We start from the raw sequence: 21,747 nt of genomic DNA, 5'->3' as shown, positions 1-21,747 counted from the left end.
CAAACCTTGTTTTTTTCTTTTTCTTTTAAAAGATGGAGCGACAAATGTCAATGAACTCCAACATCATGGGGATGCAGGGGCCGAACCTCAATAATCCGTGTGCTTCACCTCAAGTCCCCCCAATGCATTCAGAAGCCAAAATGGTAAAAAGAGAAAACTTTAAAAAAAATTATTTTATTTCTTGTATTGCTCTTGCATACTGGTTACCCACACTGGGGGATGTAGCCAGACACTGCTTACTTCATTTTTAGTCATATGTTACACTCTTTTTTAATATGCTGCTGTAAATTGCCTTTGTGTCAGTTTAGTCTATGAGCTTTCAAGATGTTCCTAGTCCTAGCTGAACTCTCGGTGAGAGGGAACTGAAGTGAAGGGTGGCTATCTGATCCATACTCTGTTAAATAGGATTTTTGGTGCAGATTAGTACAATTTAAGTGAATGGTCTGGCTGGTTCTCTGATGGTGTCTGTGGTCCACAACTTGGCTTAAAGAAAATTGTCAGTTAATAAAAAGTGAAGTAAAATGTGTCTGATGTGGAGGGAGTGTACATGGTCTTTGTTTTTTCCGGATAGGCGCGTGGTGTGTCAGGGTAATGGCAGTGTTAAAAAAGCAGACTGAACGATGTATATAAAACTGTGATACTTCTTTTGCTTGAGTGCAACAAAGGTGTTGCCATCGAAAAGAAGAGTCAGAATTTGGACAAAAATTATTTACTTACATGAGTCTAATGTCATACTGGTTTTTAAAGTTGTGGTATGTCTTACAAGGTCAAGGCTTCTCAGGCATCCTACTGGTGTAGGATTAATGTAGGTAAACTAAACTACAAGTGGGCATTTGTAAGTTTTCCCCAGCTTTATATACACTCTCATGGAGGTATTCGGCACTAATATCCCTGGAACCAAGTTCATCAATGTAGAAGCACTTAGCCTTTTTCAGCTTTAGAACTGCTATTTGCTGGCTAGTGGAAATACGAGGACAGAATTTTGCAGTTTAACTCTGTAGGGTTTTTATCCTCTCAAGATATCTCATCATAGTGGAAAACAGGAGTAACTTCATTGAACTTCTTTCAGTGGCATTTCGCCAAGGTAAAATTGTCATAAGTGAGAGAATGAAATCAAGCCGACAAAGATTAAGCAACCACATGTTTTTATATACTTCTACTTTGCATGACTGGTACAGCTTTTAAAGTTGTTGTCATCTATCCTGAGGCAAAGAAAAATATCTTCTTGTCTGTAGGTATGGTGCATGCAAGAGACTTGGTTAAGAGCAACAACATATACGAGCTTATTCTATCTCTGTTTTCTTAGGTTGGATAGGTCATGCCTTCACCTCCCTGTTGGTCTGGGTTAGGCTGTTAACCCAACCTCTGTTAACACCCCGTCTAAAACCACACTCCATAAACATGCAGCCAGTTGGCCAGAAGAAGAGCGATAGCCAAAACTGCTGGCTCCCCCAGCCAAGGAAAACCTGTGGTCAAGAGTTCTCTCTCTGCTGTACCACACAGTGATGGTGACATGCCAAATGGCAACAGCATCTGCAGCAGAGCTTGTTAAAAACTTTTTGGAATAGGCGAGTGTTTTTTCAACTCAAGCGTAGCTGAGCCAAGCTAAATACTCCTTGGCTGAATAAATCTAAAACTGGCATCTGTTTTGGGGACTAAAGGTTCTGTAGTTTACTCTCCCCCTGCCACCCCCTGCCTTTTTTTACTGGAAGTGTGAGGCTACTCAAGAACAAGATTAAATTATTGGTGCATGTGGTGAGAATTCCGTGCTTTAATAGCTGAAACTGTACATTAATACAAATTACTTTTTAATCTGGATAAGCAGGTTTTGTCCCTAAACCTAATGTATGAAGGCACGGTTCTTTCAGACAGAAATTGCTATCAGTTCCAAAACACAGTATAGTGAACAAGCAGCCCCTTTACTTTTCAGGGGTTTTCTGCCACTCTTCCAGAGGTGGAAAAAATCCACATGCATTAACTCTTAAGAGTAAGAGGCATAATTCAGAGCTCCAGGACCTTCTTTTTAAATGCAGGGTTTTTTTTAATATCCTATATTCTAGTTTTATACTTAATTTCTGTTTGAGTGTATTTGTAATGTAAAAAGCCTCTCCGTTTAGCCACTGCTTTGAAAAATATGAATCTATTAACAATACTCTGCATAAACACAAAGTGGAAAAAATGTAGGAAATATTCAGAGCAAAATTATTTCTTACATGTAAGTTCATGAATTTTAAATCTGAATCATCTGTATTACAGGCATGTTTGTTCTTATTATTAACCATTTCACTTTGCTTTGTGCTCAAAGCATGAGACTTTGCATACTCTGGTGACTTTTTTTAAAAAGTGGAAAATGAGGGTGCTTAGTACCTTACTGGATTGTGTCCTGCATTAGGAAGGAATTTCAGATTTCCCCAGATTCTGCTAATGCTATTACTGCTGGTGCATCCAGCACTGCATATGTTCTCTTTGGCTGGCCCCCCACTCTGTGAAGAATGTATGTGTTGAACACCAGGCAGAGTCATCCAAGTTGCTTGCAGCTAATGGCTGCAGTATCTGGAGAAGTTTGAGGGACTTTGGGCCTGATTCATCAGCCATCCAACTCTGTGGCAGGTGGATCAGCATTTTCTTTGTGCCTACATGAAAGAATGCAGGTCAGGCTGCTCTAGATGCGAGACCCAGATGTGAGACCAAATCCTTCCGGCCTCATGCACATTAAAGTACGTACCTGAGCAATGCAAGCATGATTTGGTATGTAGCAGTCATAACACTATTTGGTGACTCGTGTGACTTAATTTGCTTCTGTAAAATAAATATGAATAAATAATATAAGTATGGATGCTGTGTGATGCCAGGTTTTTTAGAGAAAGCAAATAGGTGGCAAAAAATTCACACCCTCAATTGGTCCCTAATCAGTTTGCAGTAGGAAATGGAAGCCAGTCTGATAAATACATGCATATACGAGCACATACACAGACACATATAGAATGTGTGTTGCATTAATGTTTCTATAATATGCAATTTATTTATTTATTCATTCATATTTTAATCAGCTTGTATTACCTGGCATTTATAGAAAGCCATATTCTGCCACCCAAGATGCTTGTTTCCTGGCTTAATTTTTTCAGGAGAATGTTACTTCAAATATTAAAGTATTGTAGATGACATCCCAGAACTGATTTAATTTATCACAACAATCTCAGTTTCCCTCACAGTGTGCCTCTCAATTAGGTTATCACCTAATGCTTTAAAACTGTCCTAGTAAATGAATGAGTGAACATCTAAATCAATACCGCTTTCGTCTTAGATTCAGAGCTGAGTGGATAAAACCTTTCTGCTGCCCACCAAAAACACACATTGATTTTGTATTAAAATATACTGCATTGGAAAGTGGAGGAAACATATAGCTGTAAGTGTACATGGTAAAAATATGCAGAATAGCACGTGTAGCATATTAACATGTGGTTCAGTAGGCTGAGAATATTATGAACTCGGAATTGTTGGCGGTGCCTTTGCCTTAATATACTGCTTACATACAGTTTGGTTTGCAGTTTCGGAGTATTCAAAGTTTTATAACTCGGAAGTGCAATACCGAGTGGATTACCGGAGTGAAAGATAAATAGTGTGCACTGAACCACTGGAAGGCTGCATGAAGGCAGGTCTTTTCAGTGGAGCTGATGCCTCTCTATCTGAATTTTGCAAGGCATTGATCTTCACCTGTAGAGATTTATGAGCCCTGAAAGGAGGTATAAAAAGCAGGCTGGCAATGAAAATAATCTAACTTAAAAAAACAGTTTTCGATTTGACCTGTTAATTTTTTTCTTTTACCCTCTCCCCCCGTCCCTCGCTGGATACGTAGTTTTATACAATTTAAATGAAATATGTGTGGCTTGGCTGTGCCCGCCTTCCTGACAGAATCTGTATGGTTCTTTTAAAAAAAAGAAAAGAAGTGGTTTCCATATCAGAAGTATGTAGGGTTGTGGGCTATTGTTTTTGCCTTATACGCATTACTAGGTTGAACAGTAATAATAAGAAAATTAATTTGAAAGCGTCTATCAGATGTAAGAGTGAAAACATACCAGAAAAGAAAAACAATAAACCAGTAATGAGCATGTTCCTAATTATAATGGTAAAATATCTGTATTAACTGGACCTCATAATTTACCTAAGAGTGCTGGACAGCTTTGGCAGAGGAGGAGAGAGGTGAAAGAAATTGTGGTTCGCCAGTTGTCATCAGCACTAATTTTTATTCAGCTTAATGAGAGTTAAGGGTCCAGATCCTACTGGTGGCTTTGAAAATCCCAGTCCAAGTGGCTCTCAGCTCTCCATCCCAGTGGGAAGGCAGGACTGGCCGCGGGGACCTGGGTGCATTTCGTATGGCTGTCAGACAGGCACTGCTCGCTTTCTCCAGAAACACAGCACCTCAGCCACGCGGGAAAGGCTCGGCCACAAAGGTGGCCAGCTTTCCTTGGATGCAGATTGGCGTCTGCGTTTGGATGGAGTCTTCTGCTGCTTCTTGTTTTACAAATAACATGTGTTTCCGTGCCCGTGAGCTGTGGTGGTGCAACTGGTGCAAAGGGAGAAACTGCTGGAGTAAAGCTCTTGCCCCTGGCCCCGGCTTGGCACTCCGCTCAGCCGTCGCAGCAGCCGTTGGGTGCGGAAACAAGAGCACTGCCCTAACAGCAGGGGCATCCTGGGACAGCTGGTGGCCTTGGGAAGGACATCCCACTGGGTATCAGCTCTGGGCCCAGGTCTGCGAGGTGTCCATACTGATTTCAGGCAGGAGGCTGGCGCAGGCAGTCCGGGCAGGATCAGAGCCACTGAAGCTCTAGGTTTAGCTACTTAACACTTCGTGACTGAAGATACTTTGTTAAATATAATAAATGGTTTGAAGTCTGTGTTTTCCTATCAAGCTGGCTGGGAAAGGAGTCGCTTTAGTAGAGCAACACACATTGCTTCAGGGCCAGAAGGCTTTTCTTCACACAGATGCCGGACTACTGAGCAGAAAGACAAATGTCGCATCTCTGCAGAGCTTTCAACAGCAATTTCTCATCTTGTCCTTCACAATAAAGCAATGAAAGCAGCATAAGAAAAAAAAAATGTGCCAAGTGAAGCCTTCCGATTTAAAAAAAAAAAGAGTTGTGCCAACATTTCCTGTATCGGTAACTGAGAAATGTTTTCAAGGAAGGGACTGTTAAATAGTTAAAAAACATGGTGCTTCTGCAACTGTTGACAAAACCTCACTGTTCTGAAATTGTATCTCCTGTTACATTTGCACTTGTGTTTTAAAGTCCCCAAAGCCAACCTTTCAGTGTGCTCCTGAGCTACGCTTTAAAATCCTCCCCGGGCAGTAGCTTTGCCTGCAGACAGTATGCCTTGCTGTGGATTAAGGTATTAACGTGATGGGTGAAGCTAATCATATTTTGTTTTGTTTACTGAAACAGGACCTTGTACCCGTCATGCCTAAATGCTGGATTATGAACTAGACTGGGTAGGAACTAATTCTTCTTAAGCTGTCAGTGGCTCAATAAGTGCAATAGAGAAGCGAGGCAGTTCAGTTACTCATAGCTGCTGCAAATACGTGTTGAATATTTGATCTCGCTTCTCCCGAGTGCATACAAATTGCGTTGCTTGTTGCAGAGACAAGTTGTAACAATTCCTTGCATTTTTCTTTCTTTGTGTCACTTTATCCTGCGGTGATCTTATCAGCAGTACTTCCCTAGAAGACCTTGGATTTTTATTATTTTGTTTGCCTTTATTCAGCTGGGTGTTAAAATGACCTCGCTTTCTCCCCCACCCACCAGCCCTCACCCTTTCTCTTTCCTTCTGTTTCTCCACCACCCTCTCTTTCCTCAGAGAATTTACGGTCTTTGTAGATTTGTTTCGCTTTCTCCTTTTCCCTCCAGTGTCCACCCTGATTTTGTAACCATAGCAATAATTGAAATACAATCCTAATATTTGCTTGCTGTAGCTATCATCTAGCCCAACACATGAACTGCTGGCTTTTGTGTGTTGTAAGGTTTTGAAACTTAAGTCAGATGCATCTGTGTACGTGAGGGCGACTTGTTTGGTGCTGAACCATCCCTTCCAGAAAAGGTTTTGTTTGTGTAAAGTTGTGTGTCAGCGGGAGTTCGTGCAAGTAAAAGCAAGTCCTTATGGTAGTGAAGCCAGGGAAAAAGGAAATTATAAAAATAAAAACAGGGTTGCGTTACAGGGAAGTTCTGCTTTGCATAGATATATTTCAGTCTTTTGCTTGGAATTTGTACAGCTTTCACTTTCCAAGATTTCCAAGATGAATAATGAAAGTTGTTTTGCACTTCAGGCCGCTGCGCGTTAAGCCCGGCGTTTGCTTGGGAGGTACGAGTGCATCTCATGACAAGCGATGGGCTTTGGGGCGGAGGGGATGGTGTTAAACAGTTTACCAGCTCCATATTTTAACCACCGAGGACACAAGAGCTGGAAGCAAAAATCTCACGGCAATAAATCTCTTCTTTATGGACAGGCTTAAAAAGCATTTTCTAAAAACTATACAGTAGCTAATGAAGCAGTTTATTAATTATGATAGCATTCCTGTGAGATAAATAATTTTAGACTGTTGAACTAAGAAAAGTGAAGTGACTCACTAGAGGCCACACAATTTGTCAGTGGAAGAACTGAAACAAGCACAGAGGAATTTCTGGCTGCCACCTCCAGAAAACACAACTTCTGCCTGAGTACAATTTATGTATATGTATTTTTTTCAAGTTTATATTAATTATTAATATTGGTAATATCAATATAATTGTCGAAATATAGTATTTTTTCAGGACTAGAGAAAGAATGGGGAGACTCTGAACTCCTCAAGCTTACAGCGGGTGCAGACTCAAATTTAGGATTCAACTCCAAATGAAGGTGACAGTTTGTGTTTGGATTTAATGCCTCTGAAATTTCCTGAACTTTACTGATGAGATTTTGGCTCAGAATGACAAAAATTAACTGATCTTCTGAGACTTCTGTCATCCGAGATGATGGAAGCCTTGTGAGATCAGCTTCTCTGGCATCGTGGCTTTCACTGAAATCTCAGGAGAGCACTTACTTTCACATAATGTCAACCATATCCAAACCAGGACTAACGAATACCCCTGTAGAGCTCCTTCTAAGATCACAGGCATATTTGAAATACTGCTAAAAGCTGTGTTCAGTCTGAGGAAATGCTCACAGCATTTGTTGTTTCTTCTGTCAGATATGGCTGGTGACACTTTTCAGCGGTGGGAGGGTTATATACTGTCTTCCAGATGTTCATTAGTGCAACTTCTCTTATTTATGTTCAGAGAGTTATCAAGGAGGTAATTTAAAAACTGGGACAGGCTGGGTCTCCCACCCTGGAAACACTTATGCAGCAAACTTTGCTCTGCTTGTGGTTTTTACTAGCAAATTGCTGGCCAGTAATGTTTATCTGAGGTTTTAGTGTATGAAATGCTATGAATAATCTTCCCAAATGTGCTCTGTAGTCAGGCTGCATGGCATGTAGTGTAGTTGGTCGTGTCCTCTGCGCTCTGTATCCTCCTTATACTACAATTACTGCGTAGGCCACCCTACCGGACTCCCCCCAGGGGACCTGAGCAGTCTTTACTCACAGCTTGTTTTATCATGTGCTTGAGGACTGATTGCAATTTCTCTGGCAATGTGGGCACCTCCAAGTTACGCTGCTTTAGATAGTTTACCCCATTTTAAGTGACTTATGTTACAAAGAAGACAGCAAAATACTTGATATAACTGGAATCATTTCCCATTAGTATTGCAGAGGCGGGGGGAACATGGACTTTGACCAGCTAAAGATGAACTTTAAAGATGTGACTAAACGACTGTCAGTCTTTTAGGAATAGAATTTAATTTATGCAAAACCTCCCTCTTCTAGTCATGGATGTGCTATTTTTTCTCCTATTTTATGTATTAAAATCACACTGAAACCAACTCATTACCATATTGAAAAATGTTCTAAAAATCTTATTTCAAGGTAGTATCAGATTCTTCATTTAGTAACAGTATCAGTGTGGAAGTACTTTAATTTAGGATTGTTAACCTTCGTTATATTACATTTTCATTCATGAAAGCTTGGTCTTAAAATTATGTTGTAAAAAAAAAAAGAAAGCTTTTGTAAAATAGAAAAACAGCAGCCAGGATTCCTGTAGCTTTGTTTTTCGGTCTACTGGAAATGATTTAAAACAAAATAGCCACCTTTTCGCTGCAGCTCAACTTTTCTCCTCTCCTCTCCTCTCCTCTCCTCTCCTCTCCTCTCCTCTCCTCTCCTCTCCTCTGTTTTAATTTTTCAAAATAAGTGTTCAGAAAGGAAACAAGCCCCATAAGCAGCTTAAAATAGAATTTCACACTCCTTTAGCTTTAAAAAATCAGAGGCAACATATTTGGTATAGTCAAAGATTACTTTTAAAATTTAGCCCTGATCCTCAGCTGCTGTAAACCTGTATAAATTCATTGACTTCAAAGGAACTGTGTGGTTTTTGCATCAACTGAGGACCTAGTTTATACTTCTGAATCTCAGAATTTTCCTTTAGGCAAGCTCTGGCCCTTCCACAGTTTGATACTGCCAGGTAAGCATTTTGTTGGTTTTGGCTTTGGGTTTTAATGTTATTCTTTTATTTAGAATACAGTACATATTTGCCTCTTCTTTTTGCACACTGGTGTTTTGCCAACTCTTCCAGCATCTTATATGAACTCTTTCTGACTTAATTTTTCAACTCTGCTTCCTAGAGATGTTCATTACATAATATTTAAAGATAAATTATTTTCTCTAAGCCCCAAAATAATATCAGGAGTTTTTTTATAATTGATTCATTATACCAAGCAATCACCAGGAGTTTTTGACTCTCCTATATCAGTCAGTGACAGTATTGGTACCTGTCCGTAATGATTCATAATGAAAAACTGCTAGATATTTCTTTGAAACTGATGGATGATTCATGTTGTTATATTTAGGCCACACTATTCTGAAATGTTTAAATTAGACTAAAAGCCAACTCTCAGTATACATGTGCAAACATTGAGTACATTTTTAGTTTCCCATCTGGAAATACATACAAAGTCCAGGGCTGTTTTCCAGTCGCAAGAAATATTGTTATATTTTTATTATGGTATTTCAGTTCACACTCATACTAATATGAAAAGTTTAGTAATGGCATATCCTCAATACTGCCCTCAAATGCCAAGGTTACACATGAAGTCCAATGGGATCTAGCAAATGTTTAAACTTTTATTAAAGCCCAAAGCCCAAAATAGACTTTACTAGACCTGTACAAATTATTTTAAATTATGTAAATATTTTTAATATGTCTGGCTTCTGACAGAACACCACTATACACCGAAGTATGACATTTGCCTTACTGTGCCAACTTTTTGCTTTTTTTTTTCTTCCCAAAATACCTAGCATCATTACTGGATTTGACTAGAGTCTGCTTTATGTGCTGCTTGTGGTTCAGGAGAAATATATGTAAAGAGGATGGACTGTGTTCCCCGACTGTTAACAGAAGCTCTTTAGCATGAGGTTAAGCGTGAACTTCGTTTTGGCTGCCAACGTAGCAGGCAGGAGATACCCAGGGTAAGGGTGGGTGAAGTCCTGATCTGCTTTCCGTCTGATGGACATGTACAGCTGCTCTGAAGGCTGGTGTTGGTGTGCAGCGTGTGTGTGTGCGCGCGTCACAGAAAACTATGTATTTGGGTTTTTGTAACAGATATTTCTCTAACTTAATCTTCTAGGAATCCTCCTAAATTAAAAAATCCTGCCAAAACATTAATATCTGGATGTGTACGAAATCTGGACTGAGTACTTCATTTAAACAAGAGGCAGTGGTAGGCAATAGTAACAGCTAACAAGCTGAAGAGCTCCAGCTTTGTTGGTCAAATGTCTGCAGGTGTGCGTGTTGGTGCACATGTGCATGTGTTTAATTTTTTTTCTTTTCTGTGGTTTTGGTGGGGTTTTTTTTCTTCTTCATTCCATGCACTTTTACTGTGCAAGCATAATCTTATCTATGCCTATTTGGCTAACTTTGTCCATCTATTTATTTGTGCAATGCCTTATCTTTTGTTAAGAAACCACTTTTCCTGAAATACTTTAGAATGTTGAAGAACAATAAATAACTGAAAATCCATCTGTATTATCCAAAAATCACTTACTAACATTTAGGATGACTACCATTTGCATGAAGAATGGGAAATTTGTTCTGCTACATCAATTTCCAGAGAGTTGTCAGTCTTCTAACTGATGTTAGTGGTGGACTAGCTTGATTGGAAATTTGATCCAAACAATGTCTGAATTAGTTGAATAAAGAGTTCCCAGAGGTAATGTAGAGTTTATGTGAAAACTGGTATATAAATGCATCACTGCTGAGAATTAAAATAGGAATGAATTGCCCTTGGTGAAATTTGTGGTTACTGGGATTGTCCAAGGATACCCAAATCCTTTATTTCAGAAAACAAGGTAGCTTGATCCCATTTTAAAGATTTTAGAAAGTAAAACTTCCCTTTCTTCTACACTTAAAATTCAAGATGTGTTTATACTAGTCTTAGTAAAACTGGTATATATGAAGCTAGTTTAATACTGCCCACAAAAATATAAATAACATAGCTGTGACTTGTAGTACCCATCCAGCATGTACTTTCCTCCTAGAGAAGGAGCTAGGCTAGCCCTAGGGCTCCTGACCACCACAACCTGGGCAATGACCAGCTGGATGAAGTAGCTCTAGAGTTCGTCACTTTACTAGTTCCCATCTTTGGTTTGTCCCCTCCACAGTGAAAACAACAGAGACCATGAACATGCATTTCTCTGGAGCATGTAAGATTTTTCTGCAGAGATTTTTTAAGGTCTCAAGCAGAATTGAAGCTCTCTTGAGTTGCATGTGTGAAGGAGATGATAAGCAACCAGGATTAAGTCCTGGATGTCTTTAAGCAGAGATGCTGTAGATCGTGCTGAGAACTACATTTCCCAAAGTGTCTTTCTTTCAGAAACATGCTGCCAGCCTCCTTGCTGTTACAGGACAGGAGAAATCATGATGTGCACGTGGCTGGGAAATGGCATTTGCCTGAGGTCGTGGGCTGCCTGCAGGTCGATCTCCGTCCTTTGTTTCTCAGTGGGATGTTAGCATCACAAGTGATGGACCAATATCCACGCAAGGCTAATGGTGACAGCATGTATGCCAGCAGTCTCCCTGCAGGAGCCTCGGCAAAAGGCATGGAGAGGAGCCCAGCAGGCTCCATCCAGGCTCCAGGAGATGTGAATACTGGGCAGCCATGTCCAGTGAGGAGAGAGGGTCTGCAATCCTGGTGCTCCTGAAGTGAAGGAGCGTATGTGCCCTCTCTGCGGGGCATAAAGCAAGACCCCTTCCCCCACAGTGTTTGTAAAACACCGTGAGAGCCCTATTTTCACCGGTAGATGTCTTCTGCCCCTTCCCACGTCTTGGTGGATGGTAGGCACTGGTGTTGGGCTCTGCTTTCTGGGGAGCACGTGCAGGAAAGCTGGCAATGCATCTGTGTCTCTGTGGCAGCTTTTCTTCTTTGAAGGAGAAAACCACACAAGACACACCCCCAAGTCCCTCTCCTCTTCATTTACACACCCAGTAGGTAATGTTAGCATGGTATCAGTGAACACTGTACCTGTCCACTTGAATCTCCACATGGCATTTGATGTATCTCCCATAATAAATTATGTACTTCAAGGAGCAATAACAATAGCTGAGATTCTTGAGACGAGAAGGGTCACGTTACCAGAAGTACCAAAAAGGCTGATTAAAATTAAATGGTAGCAGACAACAGTTGCGTTACAAAGGAAGGCTCGATTACAGCCAAGTCACTTTCTTTGCTAACCTCTGACTTATTTATTTCTCCTGCATGCTGCAGTCTGCATACTCTTTCTGGTTGTAATGAGCATTAATTGATTAGCTGGATCTATGAAGAGCTTGAGCACTCGTAAGTACTATCCCAGTGGGTACACAACTAAATAGTTTATGAGGTAATTAGTATTTTAATGCCTTTTCTAATGAGCCTTTTCAGTAATGAAATCTCATGAGAACATTATTAGTTCATATATATTTCTTCAGACACAACAGAAGGTAAGCTAATGCTATTAAGAGATTTTAAAGCTAGTTTATAAAATGGTTTTTAGTAACTTATTTTTGAATACTTGCCTTGGTTCGTTTTGCTTTATTAAAAAAAAATCTTAATTTTTCCCACTGCTCTGTCTCTTGCACTCCTCTCTCCTGACAGAATTCTTACACTATACTGCAATTTCAAATAATTGGGATAATTTCTGAGGCTGCTACCCGATCTCCTAAGCTCAGCTGTAAGTAAATAATACCATACTGTCTGAGCGTGTTGTTTCAGATGTGTTCTCATCCTGGGAAAAAAAACAACTCTGTGCCTGGCTGCACAGTGCCTTGGATTTATGACTGTGTCAAGTTTGAGAGAGTGACCAACCTCTACAAAGCTTTTCAATGTCAAGCTGAGCTCTATTCTGGAGGCTCAAAAGCAGCACAGATCTTGCGACCGTACAGGCAGTCTTACTTCAACTCCTCCTTCAGGTTCATTGGGCGTACCTCATTTTACCCAGGTTTAACCCATAGTGGGAATGACAAGTCCTGTGCCTTGCATTTTATTTCTCCGGTACCTAAAAGAAGACGGCTTCAGACGGCTTTGCCGGGAAGAGTATTTTGGTGTGTGAATGGCTCATTTTATTGTTGGCCATGGGGACAGTACTTGCTTTTTGTTCTCTGGAGATCACAAGGTACCAGCAGCTTTTTATGTTCTCATCTCTTAGGGCTCACTTCTTCCAGCTGGGAAGTGCAGTCTGGTCCTGAGTGGGACTATGGCCGCAATTTAACAGCACATAGAGATGCTGTGAAACAGCCCGGGCCGCAGACCGAAGCATGTATGTTTTGGAAACTTGTTTCATAAATTAGTTTTATGTAGTCTAGGTGATGTATGCCTTAAAATACTTTGGAAACTTCATTTTAAGTTAGGAATGTACAAATCCTATTTAACAGTAGAATCTGTAGCAGTAAGAGTGTAAGAAATTCCCCTATACAGATCTCATTATGTAACGTAAGATGTAATGAGTCTAATTCATCCTTGGGGTGTCTTTAATGGTGTCAGCACAGTTTCACGAAGGATGGATTTGGCCTAGGGACACCACCACCATAAAACCTGACTGTCTTCCACTGGTATTTCTCTTTCTGTCTCCAAAGCCTTACTGAGACATGTCACTGTGATATATTAATAGCCTAGTACTTTTTGATGACTCTAAGTTATTAGTAGTATTTGTATTGTTTTCTTCAAATGACTATGAAAAGCCACATTTTCAGTTCGGGTAACTGTAAAAGCCCCCTCCAGAACATATAGAAACGATGTGCTTTGACTTCATGTATTTGACCTTGCTTGCAATACCATGCATTAGCAACGCTTAGGAGATGAAAAACGCCCAACACTGACCACTACTTTCCACATTGCCTGCCACCTCCACACCCTTTTGCAACATGAGACCCAACAGCACAGGAAAGGCTAACGCCTCCTGTGTCAGCTCCTAACAGCACCCGCAGAGTCTCGGGTTTTCAGTGCTCATCCATGCAGTGCGGTGGAGCGCTCTCCTTAAGGCACAGTCAGACACGCTCTTAGGTTGGAGGCTGAACAGCCTAATCTGTTCCCTCAGCTGAGATGCGGTAGCTCCTCGTGTCCATGTTCGTGGCCTGTTTAAAATGCAAAATAAATCAGATTTGCCTGAATTGCCTTCAGAGGTAAGCCAGCCACCCCAGCTGCTCTGAGACCATCTGCAGGGTCAGCAACCCAAGAGGCTGTGCCCATGCCAGTGCCCAGGAGAAGAAAGTTCAAGCGAGAAGGTGCACATCAGATTACCAGCCCAAGAGTAGAGGAAAAATATCCTCAGAGAAATATTTTGGTTTCCATTCTGGAAATTTCATAGAGGGTGTTTCTGCTCTATATTCAGAAGCTTCCTTAGGGGAGAAATGATCTGTGAGCTGTCTGAGGGTAGGAGCTCTGAACTGTCTGTCTTTGATGGCCTTGGACTTTGCTAAAGCCATCTCTGAACACTAATGGAGCACAGTCAGAATTAAATTGGGGTGGTAGGGAGACTAGTTGCCAGATGTTGCTTTTGATTTTGGTAATATTTCTTTTAAACTTGAAACGGGCTGGAGTTCTTTTGCTTACTTTTTTGGAGACTCTCTATTTTTGTTTGTGCTTTCTGAGTCATCACCTGTCTTTGCCAAGACTTTATTACATCTAACAAAAGGTATACTATTGATGCACTGTGGCATGCACAGAGCCTTTCTATGAACTTCACCGGGCTTGTGGTCCTCCCAGATTCATTTTTCTCCCCGTCTCTGCTCCCGAGCAGGTCCATACTCTGTGCTCTGCTCTGACAGCATGTAAATGCTGAGCAGGCTTTGACACCTCATCGGCTTAAAACCTCAGCTTTCTTGACTTCTGATGCATTTAGATCAGTCCTCTTACCTTTCGTTCTATAATAACATGTGTATGTATATACATACATATATATATATATAGTCTCTTTGGGGATTGCTAAAATCACCAAAGTGGAGAAGTAGGCACTGAAGAAATGTCTTGCCTCTATTAGAAATACTTGGAAAGAGCGAAAGGCACTTAAAAGATAAGTTTGACACTTTCTCTTTCTTTCTCCTCCTTGTGTGTACCATGAGGTCATGATTAATGGTTTTTGTGATGTTTGGAGGGCAGAAATCACTTGTATGTTCAATTCAGGAAGACCTCTGAATCGGCGGGGCCCAGGGGAACCGGCAGCTCCGGCTCTGGAAGGACCCGTGATGTCATCTCATGTGGCCATGGGGGATGCAGCTATTACTTCTTTAGGCATTATTCTTGCATAGTACTAAGGTGTGAGGGGTTTTTTGGCCTCCCAAACTCTGCCCTGAGCAATGGAAAGATTCCCCACCCTCGGAGGAGGCTGTTTAGGGTGGAGGGAGTCTTAATGTGCCGGGGCAGGGGGCTGTTGGGGGTGTGCATGCAGTAGGACAACCAGAGAGGACTCTAGACTTTACAGATACACTTCTGGTGATGCAAACTGAGTTCAAAGGAATGGGAACCTGTAAATGAAGTTTACTTGAAATACAGCTACTATGAGATAGAGAAACATACACAGTAGAGAAATAGGATATTTTGACATTTATTCATGGCTTTCCTGGGGTGTCTTGGACTGTATAAACTCACTGCTATTGTGTTAGTGAAACCCTAGATTCCCTCAGGCCATAACTGTGACTGGAATTTAACTTCTTTTGCTTTGAAGAAAGAAGAGAAAAAGTAAATTTATTACACTAGTGTAACTCCTGTCAATTCCGCATATAAAGGAATTATGAACAAACACATAATTTAAGAAATTATGGACAAACTCATAATTTCCTGACAATTTCCTTCCAAATGATGTGCATTTTGAGAATATATATTTTCTATATAGAAGGAGGAGTGGAGTTGAATGCCTTCTTTTTCTTCAGTCTTTTTGTTTCAGTAAAAGAAGATGCTATTGAAGACATTGTTGGTTGGGTAGTCTGTCTGGTGTCATTGATGAGCTCTGCAAGAGATATGCTATCTCTGTTTTGCTTTTAAGCTAAATTAATTAATCCAAAAGGCATGGATAGTTTAAGCATCGTATTCTCAGGATATCTTAATTTTCTTGCAATCTACTAAACTTTAATTAATTCAGAATAATTCTGTGTTGTATTTACAGTTCAATTTAGGTAATGTTTACTTATGTTTACATATTGTGCCTGGCTAATAGATGGCAGATATAGAGTGAAATTAAAACGTAGAGAACCCAGACAATAAACATCCCAGTTCACAGTTAGACTATGAGTCTTTGTGCTTTTTCATAGTGTGATTTCAGCATCTAATTAAGCAGATGCTCAAGTAGTTTGGGGAATCAAGTCTTAAATTGCTCAATTAAATTACTTTTCCCTATCAGCATGAGCTTCAGTGTCAAAAGAGAAATTTGCAATCAGGAACAAATATTTAGGATGAAAAGTATGACATAAATTAAACCACCTCAAAAAGCCAGAAATAAACTGTTAGCTAACAACACAAAGCGCAAACTGGAAATGTAGGAAAGTACAGTACGTCTTACTACAGGGTTGCCTGTTTCGAAGAAGATAGAGCAAAGGATATGCCTGAATTTCATCAGTTCTGAATTGTTTTCTGGGAATATGCTACTATTTCACATTTAGGCATTATTCTCATTACTAAGTTGGAACATTTCCTTTCCCACCCCTGCCAGTCACATTCCAATCAAAAATTTGTCCCAGTGCATTTTTGGCGATAGGGAACAGCTAGTGGCATACAATTTAAATTAAGTAGGATGAATATCCTAGTTTATGCGTAAAAAATGTAAAAATCAGGGATGTCTTATATGGTTAAGTTTCTTTACAAATATCACTGCTTTAATTCACTAACAGTTTTCCTCCTGAGCAAAGAAGTAAAAGATTTCTGGATTCGTAAATGAAGCTGAAAGCATGGGGGGGTTCGCAGTATGAGGGCCACCCCGAGTACAATGTCCGCATTAATCTTTGCTCCTTGCACAGGAGGCTGGAGCTGCCTGCCAGAGCTTATGAATGGATTCTGACTCCGCCACGTTAGGCTATTACCAAATACAAAGGCTGGTCACAAATTACAGTTTGTCTGATGGCATCAGATATAAGCATTAGAAAAACATTTGCTTAACAGTAATAATTAGTCAGCGATAGAGGCAAATTTTACAGATTGCTTCGGAGCACTGAGGCAAATGTGGCTTTCTGTGGGAAAAAGCCTGTTGCCTGTCTAGTGATTCATAAAAAGCAAAAAAAGGTACTCTAGTTACATCTCTTCTAAAGGTGAGACCAAACCACAGCGTTTCTACAAAACCCAAATAACCTCAGTCTTTACTGCAAACACTGTAGTGTTTTAGGAGCACTACCTTTCCTCAGTTAAACAAACAAAAAAATCTTATCGGAGACTTGTTCCTGGCTTGGATTAGGATCATGCTTGCACAGATAGAGCGCTTCACCGAGTGGAATCTTTTTAGCTTAAACCTTAACAGTTAAATTAGAAGAAAACTCACAGCTGGCGCAGAGGAGCTCAGCAAATCACCAGGCAGCCTGGGCTGCTGAGATGCTTTCGTTCTTTAGCAATGAACTCATACCTTGGGCTTTTGTATTCTCGGGGAGAAGAATCCGTAGTTCAGAGAACTGCTAGAAACATGATGGTTAAATGAAGCCCAACAGTAAGCAATTCGTGTTACTGAAGCATGTCATTGAAACTTGGCACAAGTGCTAGCTCTGAGCTTGTGCTGTGGAATGGTTTTAAGTGCTTGTCATCCCATAGATACCGCTGCAAATGTTCTGTACTGTCTCTCCTTTCCTGCGCTGTCTGGGAGAGTGAGTACAAGAATAAGTCTACGCGTTTTCATTTGTTTGACTTTGAGTTTTCTGTGCTTTGGTTTCAGTAGCGTGGCTATCAGATGAATGAGGTTGTATCCATGCCAGGAGAGATGCAAAACAGCCCATTACTTCATTGTGTGGTTGATTTGCTTGTTTGTTTTAAAAGTTTGCATGTACTAGTGAATGCAAGGGGATGATAGCATCTAATAATTGTAGTGCTGGCAGGAGCAATGCAAGCTCACCCACACAGCCTGCCAAGGTACCTCTAGTCTGGCTTGCAACACCTTTTTTTTTTCCAGTGGTTGTCCTGCTGCTGTTGCACAGAACCAGAGAGCAGCTTTAAAGTGCTCACAACTGGCGTATGCAGTGAGACCACCAAATTAATTTTCCTTTTTGATGTGATTAATTTTTGACTGCTATGTTGGGCATCTCTTGTGCCAAGGTATTTTAACAGGGGGTTCCTGCAGTGAAAGTCCTTGTTTCCACTTCTGCGCTGGTGCAACCAAAGGGGTATTATTCCCTTCCCAAGCTGATCATTCTGCGAAAGATTTTGAGAGGATCTGCCAAGAGCAGAAAGTTTGACTAGATTAACAAATGCTGGTAATCCCTGCGTTGCAGAAAGATGAGCTTGATTGCTTTATATTTGCAGGCTTGTGTCAATAGTGCAGAGAAATGTAAGAATATCCTAAAAAGCTGGTAATAGTTTCAGTGCATATAGTTTGCTTCAGTAATTATCATTCTACAGTTCCGAGTATTAATTAAAGGTATCGTGATGAGGGCTTCCTCTGGTGGCCGTATCCTCTTGGCATGGACTCAGGCATTGTAAGGACTTCAGTGGGGCAGCCTGTTACTGTGACTTCTGTGATCTGGAGCAACAGAGGATGGTTCACCATTAAACAATCAATTTTTTTTAAGGATGTCTTTACGAATACTAATTAGAATACCTGTAATTACAAAATTATCTCATTAGTTAAAATAATCCTCCAGATTATTTTCTGTTTACTGGGTTGCTAGGGGTACCTAATATATCAATATGTGTAGAAGTGTTCAATGAGATTGCCAGATTTTTTGAAAGATAAATAGTTTTACATGCTTCAGAAGTAGACTCCAATTGGCTGAGGAGCTGGCCAAAGACTAAAAATGTGACATCATTCTTGGCAAGTGATAAAGATATATTTTCGTTAACAGACACTATATAAAAAATGCACTATACTACTTCTAAGCAAAAATCTGTGTCTAAGAATAATGAAATGTCCTTTAGTTGAGAATAATTTTTAAAAGAAATGCAATTTACTGACCAGTCCTGTGTATGAGTTTGCTTAATGCGATGTATTTGTTCTTCTATATCCTTTTTTTATTTAAATACAGTTAATACATGACATATGAATACTTTTAAATTAATATCTTTATTTAGCAGATAAATATAATTATTGCCTATTAAATCTTCCATCAAATCCATGTTTGTGTAATAGACATACTGTAATTGTCTTCTTGAGTCCGATCACATACTTCAACTTTCAGCAATTATGTTTTAACTTAATTCCAATGACTGATTAAAACCATGTGTATTCAGGTTTAGATAGATATGCTTACTATGGGATTGTTAAACCTGCAGAAAATATGTTTTTAATAATCCATTAGTATTTAATTAGCATGGAATAACTGTCTTATTAAACCTAAATTAAAACCTTATTTGAGGCATGTAATTGAAAGTGCCACTGGGTAAAATCTAATCTGTCAGGGATGAATTTACATGGAATAACAACACCAAATTTTTCTTTTCTGCAGTTTTCAGCGTCTTCCCAAACATTCGCTTAATCATCACAGTGGAATCTTGCAACAATCAGTTTTCTGCAAGTGCAGCATTTGAAATGCTTTTTGGGTCAGAGTTGTCATCTTTTGAGAGTTCATCTCAATTTGAAAGATGATTCTCTGGGTGGAAGATGAGGAATTCTTAAACCTTTACCAGATGCCAAAATGTGTGTAGGAACCTAGTCAATGTTTCCCACTAACCAGTGAAGAAGGAGAGCTGGTTTGCAATGCACACCACATGGTTAGGTGTCCCTCAGCGCCTCAGCATACACTGACAAACATGAAAGGAAGAGGGGTTTTTGTGACTCTGTCTTCGTAATAGAAGAGTTATTATCACGTGTTGCTATGTACGAGCGGTCACACAACACAGCTGGTGAGAGCAAATTGCAGCAAAATGAGACTATTTACGGAAATTGTGACACTTGTCACTGTTCTGGGATAAGAGTGATCCAGAATCCATCCAGAAACATGAATTCATAAATGCTACTGGTGGATTTGCTTCAGCAAGACAGCTGAAGGAGTCTGTGTAAATTATCCAACCAAATTGCTTGTAAAATTCTAAACATCATTGGTTTGAGATTAATAGCTACTCGGATCCCTGTAAAGATGTGTTTAATTAACTGGCTAGAAAATTTATAGCAAAAATCTCCTCTCAGATCTGCTTGGCAGAGTCCAAGTCTGCTGTTCCCCTCTCTCATCATAACCCCATCACTCCCTGACAGTAAGTGGGAAAACTGCAGATGCAGGAAGCGCAAGATATAAGAGCTGTAATTTCGCAGGTGAATCACAGGAGGTAATTTTCCCAGGATATTTTATATCGGTGCTTAGCCGTTGTCAGCCTCAGTCTGCTTTGGGTGCTAGTCTCCGTGGACATCAGGGTCCCATTTGGGAGATAACCATTATCTTGGTCGTATCATTATTATTATTTGGGATTTGGCTGCAAAGGATGGCGTAGATTCCAGATGTTGATGGGGCTGTCTAGGGATGCAAGACTGTGGTTAGGAAGGGAGTAAAAGATTACCATGGATGGAGAGCAGGGAGGAGTGGCAAAATATTTTGCTGATTCCCTAGACAGTGTTGGCCAGCAACGCCTAAAGTGTTGACAGAGCTCAGTTCCTAAGTTGTGGTGGACAGTTCTGTCCCTCCCCGACCTGCTCACCGGACAGGAATTCAACTCACTCCACTGTCTTTATTAACAAGCTGGGGAGGATGAAGGTAAAAGACCATCAAAGAAGGATGTAAAACAGGGAAACTTTCAAAGGGGAAGGAAGAAACTTGAGAGCAATCTCATCTACGGGCAGAAATGTGGCCTTTGAAGGAGGTCAGGAATTCGCAAAGACATGTACAGTGCAACAAGGCGAGGTGAACACAGAAAGGCATCAGGGCTCACTTGAAGAGGGCCAAAGAAAATTATGTATCAGTGATGGGAACAACCCCTAGGACTACCCAAGTCAAATTAAATGGTTCCTTTTACTTGTAATATGTTTATGATTTGGCCACACATGAATAGCTTTCATGGTGAATGCACTATGTGTGTAAATTGTGATCTGTTTATTTGAACTTAGACTCTAAGTGTTACTGGGCACCCATGCAAAACTGGAGTGCTCTTACTCTGGAGCAGTGAAAAGTGTCACAGTTTCTGTAAATAGTCCTATTTTGCTGCAATTTGCTCCCACCAGCTGTGTTGTGTGATTGCTTGTACAGAGCAACATGTGATAAAAACTCTTTTATTATAAAGAGATACAGCAATTCTGGGCAGCAGAATTCAGTAAGACCACCTAAGCCCTGTAGTAGTAACCACCCAAGTACATGAGATATAGTCAACATAAATGACTATACCCCATGGAGTTGTTCAGAATCAACACTGAGATGTTGACACGGCAGGGAGGTAGCTAAGGCTGAGAATTGCTGAGCAGAGGAAATAGGGTGCAAAATGATTTAATTGCTCATCTTCTTCATTTGAAATTGGTGGAGTGTCAGGTCTAGGTACGGAAGCTCTCTGGGGTTTATTTACATAGCCCGATTTGAGACACTTGTCTAAATTGGGAGCCAAAGCTCCTAATAGTGTTAATGGAGCACTTAGGTTAAGAGCTAATTACAGCCTAAAGCTAGGTTCTCTGAATGGCTCTCTGGTGGCACCACAGGACTAGGGGCAGCCAAGGCTCCCCAGCCAGGTGACTGATTCAAGTGGTGTGAGTAAGCACTCACCCCTCGAGCTTCAGAAAGTTCAACAGTGGAACATTCTGTAGTGTTCATCACTATAGTTATGCACAGTTAAAGATTGTGCAAGTCACAGAGGGAGAGACACAGTAACCATTTAGTGAAATAGCATATTTATTACTACGAGTTTGGGGTTGGAGTTTCAGCAAGAAATAAATCTAGTATCTATAGAGCTATGTTGACTTCAGCAACACCAGTTTACACTTGCTGAGAATCAGACTCAGGTTTTTTTTTTTAAATCAATCATCTTCTATCTTCTCTTGGTGCATGTTTGCATGTGCTC

General features: G+C 40.4%; 1 protein-coding gene across 1 annotated transcript in view; it reads left to right on the top strand.

Annotated features, from left to right (window-relative positions):
* The window catches only part of CREB5 (cAMP responsive element binding protein 5), a 215,814-nt gene that overhangs the window by 147,357 nt on the left and 46,710 nt on the right, over positions 1–21,747 (top strand). The window contains exon 6 of the mRNA XM_009325703.1: positions 33–143. Within this exon, the coding sequence (XP_009323978.1) occupies positions 33–143 (111 nt within the window). The remainder of the gene's footprint in view (positions 1–32; positions 144–21,747) is intronic.

This window comes from Pygoscelis adeliae, unplaced genomic scaffold (genome assembly GCF_000699105.1).
Source record: "Pygoscelis adeliae isolate BGI_AS28 unplaced genomic scaffold, ASM69910v1 Scaffold226, whole genome shotgun sequence".
NCBI lineage: Eukaryota > Metazoa > Chordata > Aves > Sphenisciformes > Spheniscidae > Pygoscelis > Pygoscelis adeliae.
The sequence above is the reverse complement of the archived record's forward strand: the minus strand, read 5'-3'. Positions and strand labels throughout refer to the sequence as shown.